The sequence below is a fragment of the Heptranchias perlo genome, chromosome 36 (assembly GCF_035084215.1).
Source record: "Heptranchias perlo isolate sHepPer1 chromosome 36, sHepPer1.hap1, whole genome shotgun sequence".
NCBI lineage: Eukaryota > Metazoa > Chordata > Chondrichthyes > Hexanchiformes > Hexanchidae > Heptranchias > Heptranchias perlo.
Window position 1 is genome coordinate 10,579,929 of NC_090360.1, and position 23,873 is coordinate 10,603,801.

The 23,873-nt window shown below is 39.2% G+C and overlaps 1 protein-coding gene across 6 annotated transcripts in view; it reads left to right on the forward strand.

Moving 5' to 3' along the window:
• dlg5a (discs, large homolog 5a (Drosophila)) overlaps window positions 1–23,873 on the forward strand; it is a 170,761-nt gene that overhangs the window by 62,463 nt on the left and 84,425 nt on the right. For all 6 annotated transcript variants that reach the window (XM_067972536.1, XM_067972540.1, XM_067972538.1 and 3 more), the window contains exons 3-6: window positions 7,429–7,497; window positions 8,903–9,077; window positions 9,403–9,546; window positions 23,200–23,383. In XM_067972536.1, coding sequence (XP_067828637.1) covers window positions 7,429–7,497; window positions 8,903–9,077; window positions 9,403–9,546; window positions 23,200–23,383 — 572 coding nt within the window. The remainder of the gene's footprint in view (window positions 1–7,428; window positions 7,498–8,902; window positions 9,078–9,402; window positions 9,547–23,199; window positions 23,384–23,873) is intronic.

Below are 23,873 nucleotides of genomic sequence, written 5' to 3' on the forward strand. Positions count from 1 at the left end.
TTCATGCTTCTTGACTACACAGTCCTTGAGTTTTTTTTCCAAAATTCAAAGCCTTCCTCCTCGTTAGTTATTTTTATTTTGTGTACATAACAACACCAGAGGAATTCATATGTAGTGCTTTGGGCATTTTTGAGAGATGTGATGAGACGCTATATAAATTCAAGCCTTTTGTTTTTATATGTGTATATATATATATCTTTGATTTTAAGATCTTTTTCATTGCTTTATTGTGGTTCAAAATTTACCCTCAAAAAATGGCCGTAAGCAAATTATGTGGGCTGCATAAAAACTTGAAACTCTTTTAAGGAATCTGAAGTGTTTGTAAGGGCTTCATCTTAAATATTAGATGATATCATCTCAATGCTGATTTTACCTGTCCATCTTCTCGCAAAGGAATCTAAGGCAGTTTCTGATATCGTAAAGATCATATTTAACCAAAATGTCCTGCTGATTTTGTTTAATTGGGCATCCTGAGAATGCCATTACCCTTCTTGAGGGCACTGAATACCTTGACTATGCTGTTACTGTTATTCCTGAGAAAACTGACAGATTCCTAGAGCACATTATCATCAGGCTGCCAGCACTGTTGATGAGGAGAATGCCATCCTTCAGTAGGCATCCTCTACTGTCTAAAAGGAAATGGAAGACTCATCCGAGGGCATTGGTATTAATTACTGAACATCTGTGTCCTCTGCTTTTTAAAGATGAATTTTGCAAGTGCGCAGAAATGAAACATTCTAAACTCTGGCTAGGCAATATTTTATCAAAGCAGTTTCATGTGTGTAGTATCTCTAACTCTGTGGTTTATAATTGCACTGCTGAAGTATGCAAGACAAGGCAGTTCCATCCTCATTAATCTCACTCAGTAAATAAGACTGTGTGTTATGGTCAGTAATTTGGCTTGGTGGGAGATCTGATTCACTCCAACCCCCTCTGAGAAACGCCCCCCAGGGGTGAGGCTTGTCGTGGTACGCTTGATACTGCAGCCGTAAATTTGTTTGAGCACATTTTCTGAAAATTAAATCATGTAATTTCTATATAATGAAATAATATTGCAACTTGTCAGTTGTGGTGATAACATGAGGACAGAACTGGAGGGAAAAAATCTTTTGTAATCTCAGATAGGCTGATGTGTTTGATCAGAAACACTGCAGCATAAACTCAGCTGCTAGTGCCAAATGTAGTGAGAGGATAAGGAGCAACCCCTTAAACTGTCAATAAGACAAAGGTCATTAGAGACAGCATAGAATCATAGAAGTTTACAACATGGAAACAGGCCCTTCGGCCCAACATGTCCATGTCGCCCAGTTTATACCACTAAGCTAGTCCCAATTGCCTGCACTTGGCCCATATCCCTCTATACCCATCTTACCCATGTAACTGTCCAAATGCTTTTTAAAAGACAAAATTGTACCCGCCTCTACTACTGCCTCTGGCAGCTCGTTCCAGACACTCACCACCCTTTGAGTGAAAAAATTGCCCCTCTGGACCCTTTTGTATCTCTCCCCTCTCACCTTAAATCTATGCCCCCTTGTTATAGACTCCCCTACCTTTGGGAAAAGATTTTGACTATCTACCTTATCTATGCCCCTCATTATTTTATAGACTTCTATAAGATCACCCCTAAACCTCCTACTCTCCAGGGAAAAAAGTCTCAGTCTATCCAACCACTCCCTATAAGTCAAACCATCAAGTCCCGGTAGCATCCTAGTAAATCTTTTCTGCACTCTTTCTAGTTTAATAATATCCTTTCCATAATAGGGTGACCAGAACTGTACGCAGTATTCCAAGTGTGGCCTTACTAATGTCTTGTACAACTTCAACAAGACATCCCAACTCCTGTATTCAATGTTCTGACCAATGAAACCAAGCATGCTGAATGCCTTTTTCACCACCCTATTCACCTGTGACTCCACTTTCAAGCATCACTGGCAAATCAGCAAGCCTTGTTGCAAATGGCAAAAAATCTCAAATGTGTTAAAGGCTTTAGATTCTTGAAATCCTTTGGTGATTGAAGGACGTTGAATGATGAATTGAGTGAGCGTAGAAAGTTTTTGCTGATTTAACTACCAGCTGGAACGTCAGCCATATAAAATTGGAAACAAAGCTTAAATTTTAAGAACATCCTGAAGCTGTCTCAAATATGGTGTACTGAAGGTTAGTGTTGAGAAAAGATCAAGATGTTTGAAATTTGGTGCTACCCGTTGCCTCCTAAGGTATCTTGGGCAGTTCGATACATAGTGATTCGATTCTTTAGAAGTTGGGTATAAAAATGGAGTTAATTGGATACATTCATCGGTTCAAAGGTGCCCATTTGAACCATACAATATGTTTTTTTAAAATTCGTTCATGGGATGTGGGCGTCGCTGGCAAGGTCAGCATTTATTGCCCATCCCTAATTACCTTTGAGAAGGTGGTGGTGAGCCGCCGCCTTGAACCACTGCAGTCCGTGCGGTGAAGGTTCTCCCACAGTGCTGTTAGGTAGGGAGTTCCAGGATTTTGACCCAGTGACGATGAAGGAGCGGTGATATATTTCCAAATCGGGATGGTGTGTGACTTGGAGGGGTATGTGCAGGTTCCCATATGGCAGTGAAGAAGAGTTTACACACATAATTTGAATGAACACCCTGACTTAAAGAGACAGGGACACCCTTGGAACAGCAATCATGGTCTGATGAAGCTATTTTGATGTATTCTGAGCCTTCAACCGATGAGTGCAACCTTGTTTGGACCTTTGCAGCTCCAGCTTTTAATTTTCTGATGGAGGTTGGATTATCCCACAGAATTATTGTATTTACAGAGCACTTGATTTGTAAATTGGTAACAACTTTAAGGACTGTCCAACTATAATATATGTGTTCCTTCAAAATGATGACCGTAAATTTTAATCTTTTTTATTTGGGAAAGAGACTATTGCAACTACAATATTACCAAAAGAAGAAAAGTGCTCTTTTGCTTTCCTTTACAGACTTAATTTCATTTTAGTTCTTCAACTTTATTTCAGGTGTGCTTTGACTCAAGTTCAGGAAACTATGCCCTCTGGTCAGTCAGTCTGCTTGTCCCACCCTCTTTCAGAGAATATGCTGATTAGTAAGATAAAGGGTTCACTCAGGTCTGCTGTTGATACTGCTAACTTACGGCTTTCCAAAGTACTACAGATCACTTTTATGTTTTTAAGTCATCATGGTGTTCTTTTAAGATAGTACGCAAGAGGAGCTAAATTCTGTTTCTAATAAGTGTTATCACAGTGTACTGGCAATAATTTTAAGCCCTGAATTTTGCAACGCTTCCAGAGTGACCTAGTACTGCCTTTTCTTGTAATTGTTCTTGGAACCCAAATTAAAAACTGACAATGAAGGAATTCTTGCTTCATAAATTAAAAATAATTTATTCATTATCTTTAGATAAAGGAAATGAGGATTAGTTAAGAAAAAGGGTCCATGCCTATAATGTAATGTTACATGGTATCATTGGATGTGTTTGTTAGTTCATGATATTTGATCTACATGCTGTAAATACACACCAGGCTTTTAAAGATGGATGTTGTTTGAAGTCTTTAGAAATCAAGAAATGAATAAAGTGGATGCTTTCTTACATATCCAATGAAGGAAAATCCATACACCTGTTCAAAATATAAACATGTGCTTCCTCCTCTTTCAGGTGGTACATTGATGCAATAAAAGGTTTACATTTAGTCTTGGACGGTTTGTTAATGCATTCAAAGTTGTAATGACTACACTGTGCTCTTTGTACAAGAAGTTACAGTTCATTGTTAAGCTATATTGGTTATATATTACAAAAGGGCTTATGTTAGCTTTAATGTGCAGTCTTCAATTATTTTTGAGGAAAAGTCTATGCCATGTCTTATAACCTGTGACTTAGGAGTGCTGACTATACACAGCTGTGCCCTGTCCTCAGCCCCTCGAACATGTACTAGCACGTTGTTGCTTTAAGCAGCATTTGCTTAGTCCTTCTCTGATGCTCTCAATTAGCTGATCTACAAGTTAATGATTTAATGAACAGAGCCTGTCTTGCACTTGTACAAGTGTATTGCCTGATTCAGTAGACATGCATTCTGGGTTGGTATAAACATTTTGAATCGATAGTGCAAATAATTTTCATTTTTAACTTGTTTGTCATAATGTATGTAGAGAGCATGACTCCATCACTTTCTGTAGATCTGTGTTATCTATCTTGTTTGCTTGTCATGTTTTTGTTGTTGGAACATACTTAGAATTATTATTTGCTGTTTATTCAAGAGGATAAAAGCTTAACTACTGTTCCAACTACAAAAACATGATACGCAAACAAGACAGATAACACAGATCTTCTTTGTAGAAAGTGATGGTGTGATGTTCTTGACATACATTATGGCAGACAAGTTTAAAAAAAGAAAATAATTTGTACTGTTTGTTCAAAATGTTTATACCAACCCAGAATAGTGATCATCTACTCAATACACTGGCTCTATTACAAATCTGTTCAGCCACACAACAGTGTGACAGATGTTTTCTGCAGTTATAATGTTAAGTGGTCTTTTCTGTCACAGTAGATTACCAGTGATATTCGTATGGGAGGAGGTAAGGAAGGAGAGTAGGGATTAAACTGTGCTGCTTTGTTACCCTGAACACAATTGCTTAATGAAGACCTGTGTTGGTGCATTATTCACTTCCTCTCAATCTCGTTCTTTTGGCTACTGTCTTTGTTTCATTTTGGCAAAAAAAGAAACATGAGATAAAACAATATTAAAGGTTCTTACTCCTCCTAAGTTTCTTCAGAATACAGTTTGGAAGAGCAAAAGAGAGCTTTTTTCCCCAGACAGGAAGAGTAGATATTCATCAAAAGGGCATATCTACCTATTTTTTTCAATTACAGTTGTTCTTCGGTCTCAATACATTACATTCGTAGAATTCAGTACATAGGGCATATTGAGTTAATTAGTGAAGTTTGAGTGGCTTGGGTTGTGGATGACATGTTGGACTGATTCTGTGGAGTGACAGCAGTATTAATTACTATGTGCTGCTATGCTTTCCCATTATATCAATGCTTGGTAGGTTTCAGTGATGCCACCAAAGCGATGGACGGGGCTGTTCTCTTTGGGTGGGTTACAGGAGGCTCCAGATGTTTGGTGTTAAAACTTACTTGGGGATTTTTGTTGATGTGTGGATTTGCCACTGACAGTGGATCAGCAATGGGGAGCAAAGCTTCTTCTGATTCGGCCTCAAGCAGTGTCTGATTTTCTCAAATTGGGCTATTTTCTACAGTGTCTGCACCCATATTAACTGGCTTGGGGTCCTTCTGCCACCACCTCAGTGGGATGCACTGAAAGACAGTGGTTGGGAAGTAATTTATGTTAGAAGGGATTCACTAACAGGAAGGCAAGGAGGTAATGTATGGTTCAATTTCATTCTTGGTGATCTTCTAGATGCCACAGAGTACTTTTTGCCACTAGGAATAGATCGTTAGCTATGAGTAAATTATATGATGGGTTGTTCCCCCGCATTGAGTATCCTGTAAACATCATACATCCACTTGAATTATTGCTGGAGGTGGCCAAGTGCACGTAGCAAGATCAGCCCAGACTTCTCATCGTCTGATGTCACTCAGGGTTTCCAGCTGTGCAGACAGGCAGGAATATGGTAATTTTACTTAATTTTAATTTGCCATTTTAATTCATTACAGATTGCAACAGTGTGCATTGCATCACAAATGGGATCCTAAATGTCATTGGATTGGGTTCACTGTCGATCTCTTCCCTTGGCTATTTTTGCTGCATTTGTTTATGCAGCACATGGGAGTAAATATTCCATACGTTTTTGAAATTAATTGTATCTTTGTTGGTGGGGAGACATTTTTTAGGGTGTGAGTGGCTGCTGATCCAGTTGATGTGGTCTACCATTCTGACTTGCATGAACAGTTCAACATCTATAATAGATTAACCACCTCATCTAAGTAACTGTATTTCCCTTGAATTTTTACATCTCTTCCACATAAGAGTCAGCACACCAAATGGAAGAAGCCGTGCATTTAACATACAAGATCTTGGGTTGATCTTGCCGCATGTACATGTCATCTTCTGCAGTGGTTGGGGATGAGTGTATGATGTTTGTAGGATACATGATGGCAAGTTGCTGAATACGGAGTCAGTCTGTGGGACAAAATGTATAGGTCCTGTTTATGAATGGAATAAATTCCACAATCAATACTCTACCATTGGAATATTCAGTTTTTGATTTGCAGTAAATAGAACTAGAAACTATGCTATGTACTTGAAAGCTTATCATATTTTTGTTTAGTGTCTTCAAATTTTCTCCAGAAAACGTTGTTCACTCGCTTTCCATACCTGTTAGCAGGAATTGAAGGGCAGGTACAGTTTGAACAACTGTATATTTCAGTAGCTAGTCGAAATTAAATCTTTATTGGTTTATGGTTTCTACTGTTGCAATATACACAGGCGGTGCCCATAAAACATTTTCATCCCTACTTATTAAAATGCGGCTATAACAAAAAACATAACTGTAAAAATGCAACTTATTATGGAGCTAATTTAATTTTATAGCTCTAATTTTTGCCATTCGAAACACGAGCAAGAACATAAATAAACTGTCAACGCTGACAAGCGGCTGTGTTACTAAGCACTGGTAATCGGAATGCATTTCTGCCTGCTTCAATTTCTTCTAGAACAGACAGCGTTAAAATATCTATACACAGTGCCCATGAGTTGCTCTTGGGGTGTTAATGTGTACAGCTGCTAATAGTAATACTGCATTCTGAGTCAGAAGGTGGTGGGTTCAAGCCCCACTCCAGAGACCTGAGCATGTAATCTGTACTGACACTTCGGTGCAATACTGAGGGAGTGCGACACTGCTGGATGAGATGTTAAACCAAGACTACATCTGCCTTCCTCAGGTAGATGTAAAAGACCTCGTGGCACTATTTGAAGAAGAACAGGGGAGCTCTCCCGATGTTCTGAACAACATTTATTTCCGAACCCACACCATTAAAACCGATTATCTGGTCATTTATTATTGCTGAGTCTATTTGTGAGACCTTGCTGAATGCTGGTTAGCTGCCACATTTCCCTACATTACAACAGTATCTACACTTCAAAAGAACTTCATTGGCTATGAAGCACTTTGAAGACATGCTGAGGTCACGAAAGGTACTATATAAATGTATGTTTTTATATTTAGTTTCATCAAGTAATCTAGCACTGACTTGAGTCATACAGATAGTGTTGCAAGCTGAGAATAAGATGCACCTGTCACGACCCGTTGCAATAGGCAGTCAAAAACATTGAAAAAAGATTTTGAAAGGAATTTTCAAACCTGTTGTATCTAAGCAAAAGACAAGCACAATTTTTGACATCGGGGGAGGAACGATTCTGTTAATTTCTAGTCTAAAGTTGTATTCTTTCTTCTTTTTCAGGATCTACCTACAGCGTGCTGTCAACAATGCCTTCCGACTCCGAAAGTAGCAGCTCTCTCAGCAGTATTGGTAAGTTCTCACCCTTTCACTGCGTACAGTCCAGGTCCTACTCATTCCCTCGCTCACTGTGTCCTTGACAAATGTGAACCAAGTACGAACATATGAAAAGAAGGGTGAGAAAAGACCCATCTGTCAGAGGGTGTAACCCCACGCACTGTAATCCCACCCCTACTGATGCTGCTCCTCAAAGGAAAAAACAATCTTGGCCAATCCAGGACAAGCTCTGGGAAATTCCTCTTCAGCTCCGTTAAACAACTCCAGGAAATCACAGTTGTTCATGATGCATCACAATCTAAACTACCCAATCATTTAGCCCCTACAACTGATAAATGTCCTCTTCTCTCAAGAACTTGTCGTGTTCCCTTTTAAAGGACTGCTGCGACCCCACTACATGTTGTGGAATTTTGTTCCAGAGGCAGTACATCTGCGAAAAGAAATATTTCCTGACACCTAACATAACTCTTTGGCTATAGATTATTGTAAGCATGACCTTGTAAGCATGTCTTATCATCCCTTTCCATTTAAAATAATCTAGCAAACCTAACTGCATCCAATGATTTTTAAAATCTCAATGCACCTATTTATAAAACCTCATGCCCCTGTTTATAAAATTTGGGAATCAAGTACAAAAGACAAGAAGTAATGCTAAACCTATACAAATCATTGGTTAGACCCACAGTTAGAATTCTGTGTCCAATTTTGGGTGCCTTACTTTACAAAAGGTACCAAAGCTATGGAGAGGGTGCAGAAGAGATTCACTAGCTTAATCTTAGGGATGGGTGGCATTAGTTATGAGGAGGGACTAGATAAACTGAAGCTTTTTCATTAGAACAAAAAAAGTTAAGAGGAGATGTAATAGAGGTGTTCAAAATTATAAGAGGCTTTGATCAAGTAAATTGGGGGAAAAAAACTTTCCACTGGTCAGTAAGTTAGTAACTAGAGGGCATAAATTTTTCATGATCACCAAAAGAGTGAAGTGAGTGGCTGGGAGAGTATTTTTTACCCAGAGGGTTGTTAGGACATGAAATGCCCCCAACAGATGGAAGCAAAATTCATAATAGCTTTTAAAAGGGCCACAACCACTTCATTGTTAGGCCCATTATTAAAATAGTAGTCGATTTCCGACGACATCATCGGAGCCCAATTTGCATATTTAAAGAAGGACCCCACCGGTTTCCGGTGGGTGTCCTTCTCATCTGCTCAGAAGAGCAGATTAAAATCGTAGCCCGTGGGATCAGTGCAGGATGTGGGCAGGTGCGTCCCATGGGTGATTTTAACTGCCCGCCCGGTTTCCACCAGGGTAGGGTTAAAATCGGTCCCGACGTGTTGTTCCAGCAAATCGTTTGCTTTTATTTTGTTTATTTGGATTCTAGAAATAATAAACATGTGTGTTACCACTGTTCTTCTTAAATAGGTACAGGCACATCTGGGAAAGCTGCTTCTCCTCCACCAATACTCATGGATACCAGGCAGATGAGTGAGAAGTTAGAAGCCATAGTGTTCCAACTTCGACAGGTCACTCGTGAACGGGATGAGTTACGCAAACAGCTTGCACTTTCTTCTCCTGGGTCCACATTTGATGATTGCAGGTATGAATCTTGGACTTGCACTTCAGTGTACTCGGCGAAGGTGCTTTTAAGCTTTGAAAGCCTAACTTTGATAATGCTGAAGATGGTTGCGCCTAGGACACTGTCCTGAGGAACTCCTGCAGTGATGTCCTGGGACTGAGATGAGATGATATGAAACAAAGGCAGGAAAATGGAGTTGAGGTGCAGATCATAAATAATCTAATTGAATGGCAGAGTATGCTCGAGTGGCTGAATGGCCTACTTCTGTTCCTTATGTTCCTTAATCTTGAATAGAGCAACTCCTTGATTTTAATGTTCCTAATGTCTCGTATCTTTGTCTCAATAGACCCAGCCCAAAGCCGAGCCATGACTATGAGAGACTGAAGATGCAGTGCATGAAAGCCATGTCAGATCTGCAGTCTCTGCAGAACCAGCACACAAAAACGCTGAAGAAATGTGAGGAGGCAGTCAAAGAAGCAGATTTTTATCAGTAAGTACAGCTGTCAAAATGTAAACTGAAGTGTAAAATATGTTTTAGACAGGTGTGCAAAATTATTGGTTGGTGTTCGTAGATCTCCTCTGGCCTTGTTGATGCATAATCTAGGGCCTGGAGTGATTTATGATTTTACCATGGTCCTGCCTGCAGTTCTGGAACTCCTGTTCCCATTCTGAAGCAGCATCCCAACTGTGGCCCCAACTTAACTGGTGAAAGCATTCCTCCGTGTGATTCATGGAGTCTTAATCAATGAGAATGAAGAAAATTGCTAGATGCCCACAGCAGATACGATAACCAGCTGGTGCCAAGCCCAAGTGATATGAGACGGGTTCCTGGAGGAGTTCTCGCACTGCATGACTTTAGCACATTTCAGAGTCAGGTCACTGCCTGATTCTGGAGTCATACTGGCGCTATTGCATTGATGCACATCCAAAACTACTGTTAATTAGGATAAAAGCATAAATGCAGCTTTGTGTATGTCTTCCCAGCCTACTGTTCATGATTCATACTTATCCTTAATAGTTTTGTTTCCCATTTTGCTAGTTTTTGGTTGTATATTCTCCAAATTCTTTCTCATTTCTATTAACTGTTTTCCTCTTCTACATTTTTACCACTGTTTACCTCTTTGGTTTTGTTGGGTCTATTGGTTATTTCTGCTCTGTGATTGGATTGTCATCTTGTCTGCTGGACTTTTGAGTACAAACTTGTCAATGAGGACCACTGAGTTGTATGTTATGGGCTTCATAAAATCATGCAGACACAAAGCACAGGAAGGTCACACCTGGGCAGTGGTTCCAAAAACATTGCAAAAGGTGGCCTAAATCAGCAACAATAGCTGTGGGAACAGAGTAAATCACAAGGCTGAGACTGGTGAGAGAAGGAAATCCTGTGACATGGATAGGAGGATCAGCGAGAACTCGGGAAGAAATATTGGATTGGTATGGGGGGTGGGGGGCAGGTTGGTGAATTAATATGCCAATAGTGGAATGAGGAGAATTAAAAGAGGGTGAATAAAAAACTTTAATAACATCCCAAGTAGGGCGTGCCACCATTTGCCCAGTCCAAAGCTGTGTGAAGCTTTTTATTTGATGTAGCGATCAAAAGCTATACTTTATAACAGTTTTCAGTTTGGAGGATTTCTAGCTAACCATCCTTAAAAGGAGATGAATGGCCACCCCACAGATACTCTTCATCCAAAATTCACCCAAAACTAGCAGATTCTCTCATCGTATTGATTGCACTAAGTCAGATGGCACAATGTGCTGACAGGAACATTAAACCATGTAAAGCACAATGTATTATTCTGTTTCTTAATACAACTATGTATAAGCCTTCCACTTCCTTTATGATCAGAAATTCTAATTGTTGTATGTAAACACAGCCTGATGTCACTCAAAGTTTATTTTCTTGTTTGGCAAGAGAATTTTGCATCTCAGAAAGTGCTTGTTAATTGGTGCCTCCAGGTCAGGAAAAAAACTAACTTGAAATTACTTTCTTTTCTCTTTTTTTAATACTTTTATTTTTTTAAGCACAACATTTGAAATTTAACAGATTCGCTGAAAACTTTTATTTAGATGGATTGAAGCTTGTACTGCATCTTTAAGAGGCTGTACTACAATGGAAGAACTATAATGCACGTCATTGTTAGTACAATTATGCAAAATCGAATGCAATGAATCAAAATGAGAATTCCAAGTATGTAAACTTCTGGATGAATGTGATGGAGCTTTGGGTTTGTACTCTCCTGCATCATTGATAAGAAATTGCTTGAGTTCATTGATGAGAAGAAACTGCTTGAGTTCATTAGTGAGCATACTCTTCTGGACCCAGCTGCTCTCAGTGGTGGCTAGTCTGACAGCTACCACATTCACTGAGATTTGCCGCAACAAGGCTTTGCATCAACCTCCTGCCCTTGTCTTATTCAAGGAAATTTGCAATTCCAGTTTAAAAGTATGCAGCAATTTGTGCGTCTCACCTTCCCACTGGAACAAGTGCAGGTGAGAAAAATGACTGGGGCAGGACCAGATGTTTCAGGTGGGGACTGGAAAGGATAGTGGGGCCTGAGAGGGAGCAGCGAGGCCTATGAGAGAGCGGGCAGTCTTAATTAAAATTCTTTTACTATCAGTGTTATTCCCAACCATGTGAGAGAGTCTTCAGTGCACCTGCTGTAACCACATGATGTATTAAAATTATTTTACTAATGTAATTAAAAATTTATATTAATTAAAGTAAAAAAAATCAATTTTGCCATGCTGTAGTGCTTTAATAAATTAATTAAATAAATATCAGTGCTAAGCTAGGAATTGAATACATAGCCTCAAAAAATTAGATTTTCAACAGAATTAAATAAATATATAAACAGCAGACCTTGGAAAGGCTGTGTGAATTACTGAGAAATAAATATCTTTCAGTGGAAAGGTTCTGCAGAGTATAGAGAAATAAGTAAATAAATAATCAAATGTATCAACGGAAAGACTGTGTGGAGCACAGAGAATTATATAAATACATCTTGAAAAAGCTCTATGGTGTGCGGAGTAATAAAATAATATGAACATAAAGGCTCTTTGGAGAATGTTGTATTAAATAAATATTTCAGTGGAAAGGCTCTATGAGGCTTTGACTATTATTAAATACATAATGAATAGAAAGGCTCTGTGGACGAGAGAGGAGAGACCATGGAGAGTGGGACCGGCAACCTGAGGCTCTTGAAGCAGGCCCCTCCGATTGGATTTATGTACAAATACCGCCTGATATTTTACTTTTTTTGGACGCTATTTCGGTGGATGGGAAATGGGATGGCAATCGGGTGTGCCGTATCTCAGATGGGGAAATCGGGCGGCAATCTATTGTGCCGGATCTCAGCCCACTTTAAAGCCTGCTCAATTTTGTGCCTTCATTTCTGGCGGACGATGGAAACACCCACTGTAAAATGGGTGGGCGTATTTAAATAAGGTGGTAATGACTTGGTAGCCTCATGCATCTCTTTTTCTGTCACTGTGGCCTCATTGACGCTCAGCAGAAATCATATCCAGGGTTGCTAGGTGATGAGCATACATTTAAAGAGTTGAACGTGTTTTATTTTAATTTGTTCTTGGGATATGGATGATACTGACAAGGCAGTATTTATTGCCCATCCCTAGTTGCCCGGAAGGCATTAAGAGTCAACTGCATAGTGTAAAATATGTAAGTCAGACCGGGTAGGTCCTTTTCCACAACAATACAGCAGCTTTCATGGTAATGTTTCCTGGTGCCGGCCAACAAATTACCAGATTTATCAAATTCAGTTTCACATCTTGTCATGGTGAGATTTGAACTCTTGATCTCTGGGCTGTTAGTCCAGTACCATACTCTATGTATATTTTCAAGAGAATCCTTATTTCTCCATTGATTTAGGATTTTCTTTTCTTCTGCCAACTAATTTATCTTCTGCTTTTCTGCCCTTTGATGTGGCAGCCTTCACCCCACCCCTCCCTTTTAGCCTGTGCACGATTTGGGTGCTACATTGGGGATTTCCCTTTGCTTCCTGGAAGGAGAGGCCAGGCTGGTGAGGCTGCTCTGGAGATGTATGGCACTTACCTGCCAATACCTCCCACACCTGAGGATACTGGTAGAAGTGCCCCTATCTGCATTTGTGCAAGAAGCAGGAGCAACAGTGGCTGAAGATGATGCAAAGGACAAAAATTTTCTTGGCTGTAAGGTGCATTCATGCCATACTAATGCAGGAGAGCTTCTCTTGACTACCACATTTGGCCACTGCATGAGCAACCATGCGCCCATCTTCCTCTTCCCACCTCTAACATGCCATCATCTACAGTAACTTCTTTCTGTACGTCAACTCATTCCTACCAGCTGATGAAAGTGGTTCCACACCGCGCCAAACAAATATCTGTACACAAACAACTTTAGTACAACCATGGTGTTCTGAATTGCTGGCTGGGCTGGGTGCAGAGCAGCTGCTGCCTTCTTCCTCTGCATCTTCCTCAGGTACATCTGGGTAGGAAGAGAGGTTAGAATAGATTGCTGAGGAAAAGAGTTCACCAGTCACTTTGAGTAGAAGAAGTGACGAGGGTTTCATGATCCAATTTGATGACATGTACTCGGTGGCACTGAATATTTTGCCATTCAATCCAACAGCTACATTTTGTAAGCAGAGGAAAATTATAAGAACTATCTTGGGTACTGGTGAAGTTTCACAAGATTAATAGGAAGCAAACATAGTATTAAGAAAGGGAACAAATCTGACCCAGGCAGCTCCATTAGCTTAAAATAAGCGGAAACTGTTGTAAGGAGAAGGCTGAATAAGAATCCGTGTAGCAATAACTAAATCTTAAAAAAAGTAAGCATCGATTTAAAAGGGAAAGAGCTGTTTCACAATCCTCCTTGATTTCTTTAAGGACATTATTAATGAAATAGACAGTTGAACTCCCTGTATATAGTTTATTTGTAGTTTCAGAGAATTTCTGACAAGTCCACATGAAAGGCTTATTCATGCAAGTCGAATGTAGGACATGTGACTAGATAAGAGGTTGGATAAAAAATTATAAACAGAGACTAATCATGAGAAGTGTAACGTTGAATGGAGGGTCAGAACTTAGACCCTGTTGCTTTTTGTTTACAGAAGTGACCTGACTGTTGAAACCAAGTCTACTGTTAAATTTGCAAATCCTAAAATAAGAGGAGTCAGGAATGGAGGAATGCAGTTAATGATGTGAAGGAGGATTTAGATCAGCTATGTAACTGGGCAAACATGCAGCAAATCAAATGTAATAACAAATTTAAAGTCTAGAAAGAAGAAGGGAATCTCATCAGTGTATGCAAAATATTAAATGGTGCCGATAAAGTGAGTCTAGAATATTGCTTCAAGACGAAACAGGCCAATAGGGCCAGATTAAAGATGTGACATAAATTTAAACCAGTGCAAAGTACATTTAAACTGACAGTAGAAAAATGTCTCTGCTTGAAGTAACCAACATTTGATATAATCTGCTAAGTAAGGTCAGCCATTAGGGATATTGAAAATATAAGCTAGGAAATGTTGGAGGAGTAGCTCTGTTAATTAAGGATAACATGAGTACAATAGAGAGAAATTACCTTAGTTCTAAAGACCAAAATATAGAATCAGTTTGGGTAGAGGTAAGAAATAGTAAAGGCAAGAAGTCACTTGTGGGTGTAGTTTATAGGTCCCCTAACAGAAACCACACTGTAGGACAGGGTATACAGGAAGAAATAATGGGGGCTTGTGAGAAAGGAACAGCGATAATCATGGATGATTTTAATCTACAAATAGATTGGAAGAATCTAATTGGCAAAGGTAGCCTGGAAGATGAGTTCATATTGTGCTTTCGGGACAGTTTCTTAGAGCAGCCAACTAGAGAGCAGGCTATTCTAGATTTGGTAATGTGTAATGAGACAGGATTAATTAATGACCTCATTGTAAAGGAGCCTCTAGGTAGCAGTGATCACAATATGATTGAATTTCGCATTCAGTTTGAGGGAGAGAAGAGTAAGTCTAAGACGAGTGTTTTAAACTTAAATGAGGGCAGTTATGAGGGCATGAAGACCAAGCTGGCTAAAGTGAACTGGGAGCTTAGGTTAAGGGTTATGTCAGTAGAGATGCAGTGGCAGACATTTAATGAGATATTTCATAACACTCAGCAAAGATACAATCCCGTGAGAAAGAAAGACTCTAGGGGAAGGACGTGTACCATCCGTGGCTAACTAAGGAAGTTAAAGATAGTATCAAATTGAAAGAAAAAGCGTACAATTCCGCGAAGATTAGTGGCAGATCAGAATATAAAAAACAGCAAAGAATGACTAAAAGAATAATAAGGAGGGAGAAATTAGAGTACGAGAGAAAGCTAGCTAGAAATATAAAAACAGATAGTAAGAGTTTCTATAGGTATTTAAAAAGGAAAAGAGTAAGTAAAGTGAGCATTGGTCCTCTAGAGAGTGAGTCTGGGGAATTAATAATGGAGAATAAGGAAATGGCAGATGAATTGAACAGATATTTTGCGTCCGCTTTCACTGTAGAGGATACAAATAACATGCCAGAAATAATTGTGAATCAAGAGATGAAAGGGAGGGAGGAACGTAAAACATTTTCTTTCACCAGGGAAAGGGTTTTGAAAAAATTATTAGAACTGAAAGGTGACAAGTCCCCAGGTCCTGACTGACTTCATTCTAGGGTCTTAAAAGAAGTGGCTGCAGAGGTAGCAGATGCATTGGTATTAATTTTCCAAAATTCCCTAGATTCTGGAAGGGTCCCATCAGATTGGAAAATAGCGAACGTAACTCCTCTAGTCAAGAAAGGAGGGAGACAGAAAGCAGGAAACTACAAGCCAGTTAGCTTAGCATCTGTCATAGGCAAAATGCTAGAATCTATTATTAAGGAGGTTATAGCAGGGCACTTGGAAAATCTCAACGCAATCAGATAAAGGCTTTGTGAAAGGGAAATTGTGTTTGATTAATTTATGAGAGTTCTTTGAGGAAGTAACAAGCAACGTGGATAAAGGGGATCCTGTGGATCCTTGGATTTCCAGAAGGCTTTTGACAAGGTGCCACATCAAAGGCTATGCATAAAATAAGAGCTCATGGTGTAGGAGGTAACATATTAGCATGGATAAAGGATTGGTTAGCTAGCAGGAAACAGAGTGTAGACATAAATGGGTCATTTTCAGGTTGGCAAGATGTAACGAGTGGAGTGCCACAGGGATCAGTGCTTGGGCCTCAACTATTTACAATCTGTATCAATGACTTGGATGAGGGGACCGAATGTATGGTTGCTAAATTTGCTGATGACACGAAGGTAGGTAGGAAAGTAAGTTGTGAAGAGGACCTAAGAAGTCTGCAAAGGGATATGGATAGGTTAAGTGAGTGGGCAAAAATTTGGCAGATGGAGTAAAATGTGGGAAAATGTGAACTTTTCCGCTTTGGCAGGAGGAATAGAAAAGCAGTATATCATTTAAATGGAGAGAGATTGCAGAACTCTGAGGTGCAGAGGGATCTGGGTGTCCTCATACATGATTCACAAAAAGTTAGTATGCAGGTACAGCAAGTGATTAGGAAGGCAAATGGAATGTTGTCATTTACTGCAAGGGGAATGGAATATAAAAGTAGAGATGTTTTGCTACAGTTATACAGGGCATTGGTGAGACCACATCTAGAATACTTCGTGCAGTTTTGGTCTCCTTATTTAAGAAAGGACATAATTTCTCTGGAGGCGGTTCAGAGAAGGTTCACTCGACTGATTCCTGGGATGAGGGGGTTATCTTATGAGGAAAGGTTGGACAAGTTGGGCCTGTATACATTGGAGTTTAGAAGAATGAGAGGTGATCTTATTGAAACATATAAGATCCTGAGGGGACGAGAAGGGGAAGATGCTGAGAGGATGTTTTCCCTTGTGGGAGAGACTAGAACTAGGGGCCACAGCTTAAAAATAAGGGGTCTCCTACTTAAGACGGCGATGAGGAGAAATTTTTTCTCTGAGGGTTGTGAGTCTGTGGAACTCCCTTCCCCACAGAGTGGTGGAGGAGGGTCATTGAATATTTTTAAGGCTGAGTTAGATAGATTCCTGATTAACAAGGGAGTCAAAGGTTATAGTGGGAAGACGGGAAAGTAGGGTTGAAGTCACAATCAGATCAGCCATTATCTTATCAAATGACAGAGCAGGCTCGAGGGGCCGAATGCCCTACTTTTGCTCTTAATTTGTATGTTCGTATAATTTCATGCTAGTCAACAACAACAACTTAAATGTATGTAGTGCCTTTAACATAGTAAAACATCGCAAGGTGCTTTACAGGAGCGTTATCAAACAAAATTTGACACCATGCTACATAAGGAGATATCAGGACAGGTGACCAAAAGCTTGGGCAAAGAGGTAGGTTGTAAGGAGCGTCTTAAAGTGGGGGAGAGAGGCGGAGAGGTTTAGGGAGGGAATTCCAGAGCTTAGGGCCTAGACAGCTGAAGGCACGGCCACCAATGATGGAGCGATTAAAATTGGGGATGTGCAAGAGTCTGGGTGAATTAATCAGAAGAACAACTATTGATGGGCTGAGTGGTCTTTTTTGACCTTTGACTTTTTCTTGCATTCTTCTAATGTTTCTTGAGTTCCTGAAACCTTTACCAGAATTGTGGAAGAATACAGAATCTGAACATATCCTACAGAGAACAGATCAAGTGATAGCCTCAGTAAATCCATAAAAAGCTATTCTGAAATGCAGCCAGCAGTTCCTGCAAAGTGAGGCAAGGAACTCCTCTCAAGATTCTATATGGCCAAAGACCAGCCAGGATTGCTAAATTATGATTATATCATTGTAAGGTAATTCATCTGCACATTTTAAATCCACATTGTCATAGCTGGAGCTCCCCAGATGGAAATTGTTAGATCACTAATGTTGCACAGCTTAATTTCCAGCAGAATCCTGATGTAGATCATTTTTAATAAATCATTTGGAATATTTTTGGAAAAAAATTATTGTTTACTTTGAGCAAAGTGATTAAATCAGAGAGAGATTACAGATGTGTATGAGGCCGATCTTTGCTTTTGGGCTTGAATGTGTAGAGCGTCTGTATTCTTGTCCAGATTCTGGTCAAAATCAATTTGAGACCACATTCACCTTTGTAATATGTCCCAATTATCCATTATTCTCTATAATTATTATGCTTTTTCACTTTGGAAGACTGTTAATATGTTAATTTGCTAGTGCAGGTTCTCAAAGTGTCAAAACATTAAACCACATAGGCAGCAAGTCACTTCTGTAAACTACATATTTGCTTTCGAAGAGCAGTGGGCGTTTCTGTTTGTCGGGCCGTTTTAGCACAAAGTACAGTTGCAAAATAGTACTATCAAGCTAATTGTTAATCAGTATGGCTTACAAAAGCCACATTTGAAGGCTGGGTAAATGTATATAAACAGAGAATGTAAACTGTTCATTGGCAGGTATGAGTCCAGACTCATTCTCTTATGTTGGCTACAGAATAAAAAGAAATCTATATTAGACTACCTTTCTTTCAGTAATGTATGATGCAGTACCCTTTAATTATGTTTACAACTCTATATAGTTATCTGTTCAAATGTACAGCAAATTCTCATACGGTGAACTATAATAATGCTGTGGAGCTGAGATAACATCAACAATAACAATATAAAAGTATCTATTTACTTTTTCAATTTTCTTCAACTTTTCCTCTCCCTGTTGGGCTACAGTTCCACTGGGCCCATGAGTACCTTACCCTGGTAACGATTATGTATATTTGAGCATTGACCGCGAATGTGGCAGTTATGGAGCATTACAGATAATGCTGATCCTGTCAAAATCCAACGTCTACAGTACAGTTCCAAAAGAAGTCACTGAATAGAGATCAGGACTGGGAGCCGTAGCCATTTTTCCTTCGTCTAGCCAATGGGCACTAATGACAATTGTAGCTTTTTTCCTTCTCCCTTCTTTCCTGAATGCATTGCCTCCTTACCACGGTATGGGATGTGTTTCCGGAGGTGCTGATCTTTTTCCAGTACCTCTCTCAGCTGGCTTTATCTATGTGTGAACCTTGGTAGTGAGTATTGGAAGGCTATTCAACCACAGGAGCATCACAGTTGAACCTGATCCTGCCCTCACTCATCATCCACACATTCACTTTTCCAGCAAAGCGTTCTTGGATAGTGATCAGGGATGGGAACCATTGCTGACTTCCCATTCCCTATGCCAAGCATGTTGTGGCTGATTGTAGATCAGCTAACTGATCACACCCCAGAGATCAAACCTTGACCTTCCTGGTCTGTGTGGCTCATCAACCTACTGAATAATTCAACTGTTTAATTGGGGAGCTGTTTCCATATTTTCAATAGGGAGCCAAATACCTGGAACAAGTTTTCATCACTGAAGTAACTTTTTTCACCATCTAAACTTAGTATCTATATGCAGTAGCCAACCCAGGATATTGAGATAAAATAAATATTGTAACATAACCCATTCCATTCAACCAGTCTCACATTCTTTTATTGAGGTATAGAACCAATTGACATGTCAGTTTTTAAGATCTTCAAAACTGTAACTTAATGCTACTTTTCTTTGGGATGTTATTTAGAGTTCACTTTTTAAAAAAAAACTTTGCGAAAAGAAATGTAGCTTTAATTGATCTCTATCAACTAGAAAATTGCTTTTCATTTTATTTTCATGTTTTTGTTGTCAGTGGTGAGAAGGCTGTCACTATTGCCCATTCAAAGTTGCCCTGTGGAGATGGTCATAGGCCACTTCAGAGACCATTAAGAGTCAACCCTATAGTTTGGGACTAGAGTCACATGTCGGCTGCACATGGTGGCAGGCCTCCTTTCCTGAAGGAGATTAATGAAGCTATCTGGAAGCTGCCATGGTTATTTTTGAAATAATCAAGGAGATGTTGTTTGTTTATTTTATAATATCTTGATACCAGTTTTGTTGGAGTTGCATAAAATCTGAGCTATAATTTACCATTTGTCTTTGAGGGTTGTATACATTTAGGGCTGGATAAAATTGACTTTAATCCAATTAGACAGTTGGTTACTGGTGCATACAGGGGTAACCAACTGTGTAGAGGGACTAAAGTAAATTATAATACTTTATTTGTACTACAGAACCACTTCAACTTTGCAGTTTGTTTTTGACTGTAATACCGTTCTCAATTGCTGGTGAGCAAAAAGAAAAATGCACTGCTAGCATGTACGGACAGCCAGAAATTATGCCTACCTCTGCCTCTGTTTATATTGCTATTATGAAAACCACCTCTTAAGCTGTGTCTCACAACTTCCAGTGCTGCAGGCTTCAGAAAAGGCACTGAGGGGTAAATGCATCACACCATTTTTCCTGTGATTTACTGCATAATTACATTGCCCATTAGTATAACAAAAATGTTACTGTATGCACGTGAAACCGTTTTACTAATTTAAACAAAAGAAAATGCTCTATTTTCCTCCCCATTCATTTGGTGGGCATACCAATTGGGGCCAACTGTCAGACTAATGCCTCTCAGGTTTTTTTTATTTCTGCAGCTCTGATTATGATACCTAGAATCACCATGAAGTATTCTTTTTGGAAGTCTGATCATTTTATATCACCTAAATGTTATTTTAAATGAATGATTTGCTCATCATAATCATAAAGGCATTCTAAAAAGCTATTGAAAGGATATACTTGTAGTCCCAAACTATATGGTTGACTTTTAATGGCCTCTGAAGTTTCCTACATTACAATAGTGACTGCACTTCAAAAAAGTACTTCATTGGCTGTAAAGTGCTTTGGGACGTCCTGATGTTTTGAAAGGTGCGATAGAAATGCAAGTTCTTTCTATTTCTTTTTCTTTCTTTAGTCCTTGTCTTCAGTGATCTTAAGTCCCTTAACTGTGATATATTTGCATAAGCTAAAGAAATATGTCTGCTTTGTTTGAAAAGATGTAAAGTTTAAGCGATTGAAGTCAAACCACATCTAGAGAGCCAGAGATATGTTTGGCATGTGTTTTAACTCTTCTGCTTTGAAAATATTGTTAGAAGATTTCCTGTGGCATTGCTCACATTGTTTCAGCGGTTATATTATTCCAGGGCAGATGTGGAGGTGATGCATACCTTGAGTGAAAGAATTTGGAAAGAAGTTTGCAAGAGTTCTGCCCAGAGACAGTGAAGCATTTTGATTGATTCCTGAAAATAATTAATTAATGTTTTTGTACCCATTGCAGTATGTTAAAGAACTAGCTCACACAGCTGCATAATTAAAACCTTCTTTAAGCAATTATTATTTTAAAATTCTTCATATTAACAAAATAAAACACAAGTTATTCAATATTTTTTCTACTCTTGCGTGCACACTTTTTCCAAATTCCCTTCCTCTGCAGTTAAAAAAAAAAGTACTTTGTAAAGTTTTGCTGCACAACTTTACTCAAAAAACCCATAGAATTCATTTCTACTTGTTCTCAAATAATTTGGAAATAAAAATCAATTTAAATACTGTTATAGCCTGACAAATTTAGATTTTTAACCTATTTCCACTGGTTGGTGAATTGGTAACCAGAGAGCATAAATTTAAGATCATCACCAAAAGAATGCAAGGAGAAGTTAAGAGTATTTTTCTTTATGCAGAGTATGGTTAGGACATGGAATGCCCTACCAGAAACAATGATGGACGTAGAATCTATAATTGCTTTTAAAAGGGAAGTAGATAAATATTTGAAAAAGAAAAAAAGATGTGGAGAAAGGGAATGGGGTTAACTGGATAGCTCTTCCAGAGAACTGGTGCAGGCACAATGCACCGCATGGTCACATTCTGTGCTGTAAAATTCTGTGATTCTAAAAGGGTAAGAATAAATAGATCAGATTAAATTAGAAAGAACAAAAAAGTGAAATTAAAGTAAGAATGAGAGAAAAAAGGGTCAAGAGAATCAGGACAGAAATGGAAGATAGAAACTTTTTATTTCAAAGAATCATACAGCATGGAAGGAGGCCATTCGGCCCATCATATCTGTGCCAGCTCTTTGAAAGAGCTATCCAATTAGTCCCACTCCTCTGCCCTTTCCCCATAGCCCTTTTGAAAGTTAGTATTGAATCAGTTTCCACCATCTTTTCAGGTAGTCCATTCCAGATCATCACAACTTGCTGCATTAAAAAAAATTCTCCTAATTTCCCCCCTGGATTTTTTGCCAATTATCTTAAATCCAAGTCCTCTGGTTACTGACCCTCCTGCCTGTGGAAACAGTTTTTCCCTATCAGTGTAGAAACCCCTTATAATTTTGAACACCTCAATTAAATCTCCCCTTAACCCTCTCTGTTCTGAACAGAAAAGAATCCCAACTTCTCCAGTCTCCCCACATCACTGAAGTCCCTCATCCCTGATACCATTCTAGTAAATCTCCTCTGAACCCTCTCCAAGGCTCTGACATCCTTCCTAATGGTGCTCAGAATTCGACACAATACTCCAACTGAGGCCTAACCAGTGATTTATAAAGCTTCCTTGCTTTTGTACTCTCTGCCTCTGTTTATAAAGCCAAGGATCCTGCATGCTTTTTTAACAGCCGTATCAACTTGTCCTGCCACCTTCAAAGATTTTTGTATGTGAACTCCCATTGTGAATGTGAATTTACATTGTATATTTTTGTAGTATAGCATTAATATTCTACTAATAAAGATATCCCTGACAATTTGGCAACTTTATTTCTGTGATGGTGTTTCTTTCAACATGACAGTCCAAGAACTGAAACTGAAGAAACTATCTAGTCCAGCAAGATTGTCATTTTCTCGGACCTGTTGGTAGTCCAAGGGATAAGACTTCAGAATATTTTATGATGTTGAAATGTAATATTTGCAAATATTCAACAAGCACAGCACTTGAAACTTCAAGTCCATTACCTGGTAATCCAGCAATTTGTTCTTATCAGTCTTCCAGTAAAGTTCTTTGTTTACAGACGATTCACCTTTACATTGAGGTATCAAGAGAGCAGAGGTCAATTATTCTGAAATAAACAAGTACATATTTAGCTTGAAAAATGGAGACCATGCTGTTACTTAGTTGTAAATTATTTACAGTGATTACATTCTAAATTTGTTAACCATTAAACAGTAGGTTAGACAGGATACCTGATTGTACAACAAAAAAAATCCTAGTTTCCTAATTTTTTTTACTCCTTCAGCACATTGCACAGTCGCCTGCGAAATGATCAGTCTCAACTCAAGGAAGAAATGGAGGTCATCAAGAGGGAGAACTCCCAGTTGCTACGGGAACACAATCATGTACAGCAGACCTGTGAGGAGCTGAAAAGACTCCATGAGGAGGATCAGAAAGAGATCACTGACCTACGCAATCAGCAGCAACAAGTAGGTGTTGAGCACGTGCTCTCTTGGAGGTTTTTCATTACAAATCAGCTGAGTTTAAAGGTGAAGCACATTCTTCTATATTGTACAATTAAGGTTGTCTCTCAATTATCTTCTGTTATAATGATTTATATTTCAGAACTGCTGGGAGCAGCCATTTTGTTTGGAATTCCTCCCCTCCGCCATGTGGTGACAGTGAATAGGAACAATGGGCAGAGGACAGCACAATGCCACATAAGGGGTGGGGGGTTTGTATGGAATGCTTGCTCTTGTGCTGCCACTGACCACCACTGTTACCTAGTAATGAGGCACAACCAAAAGACCACAGCAAGTCTTCAGATACTTCCCTTTGTAACACTGAAGGATTACTGTCAATTTGGTCTGGGGTATGGAGCATCAATGTGATGTTTATTGTGTTCCTATTCTGAGCCAGCAAGGTAGAGCACAGTGAGGCTGGGAAATGGAGTACAACATGAGGGCCCAGGAAGTGGAG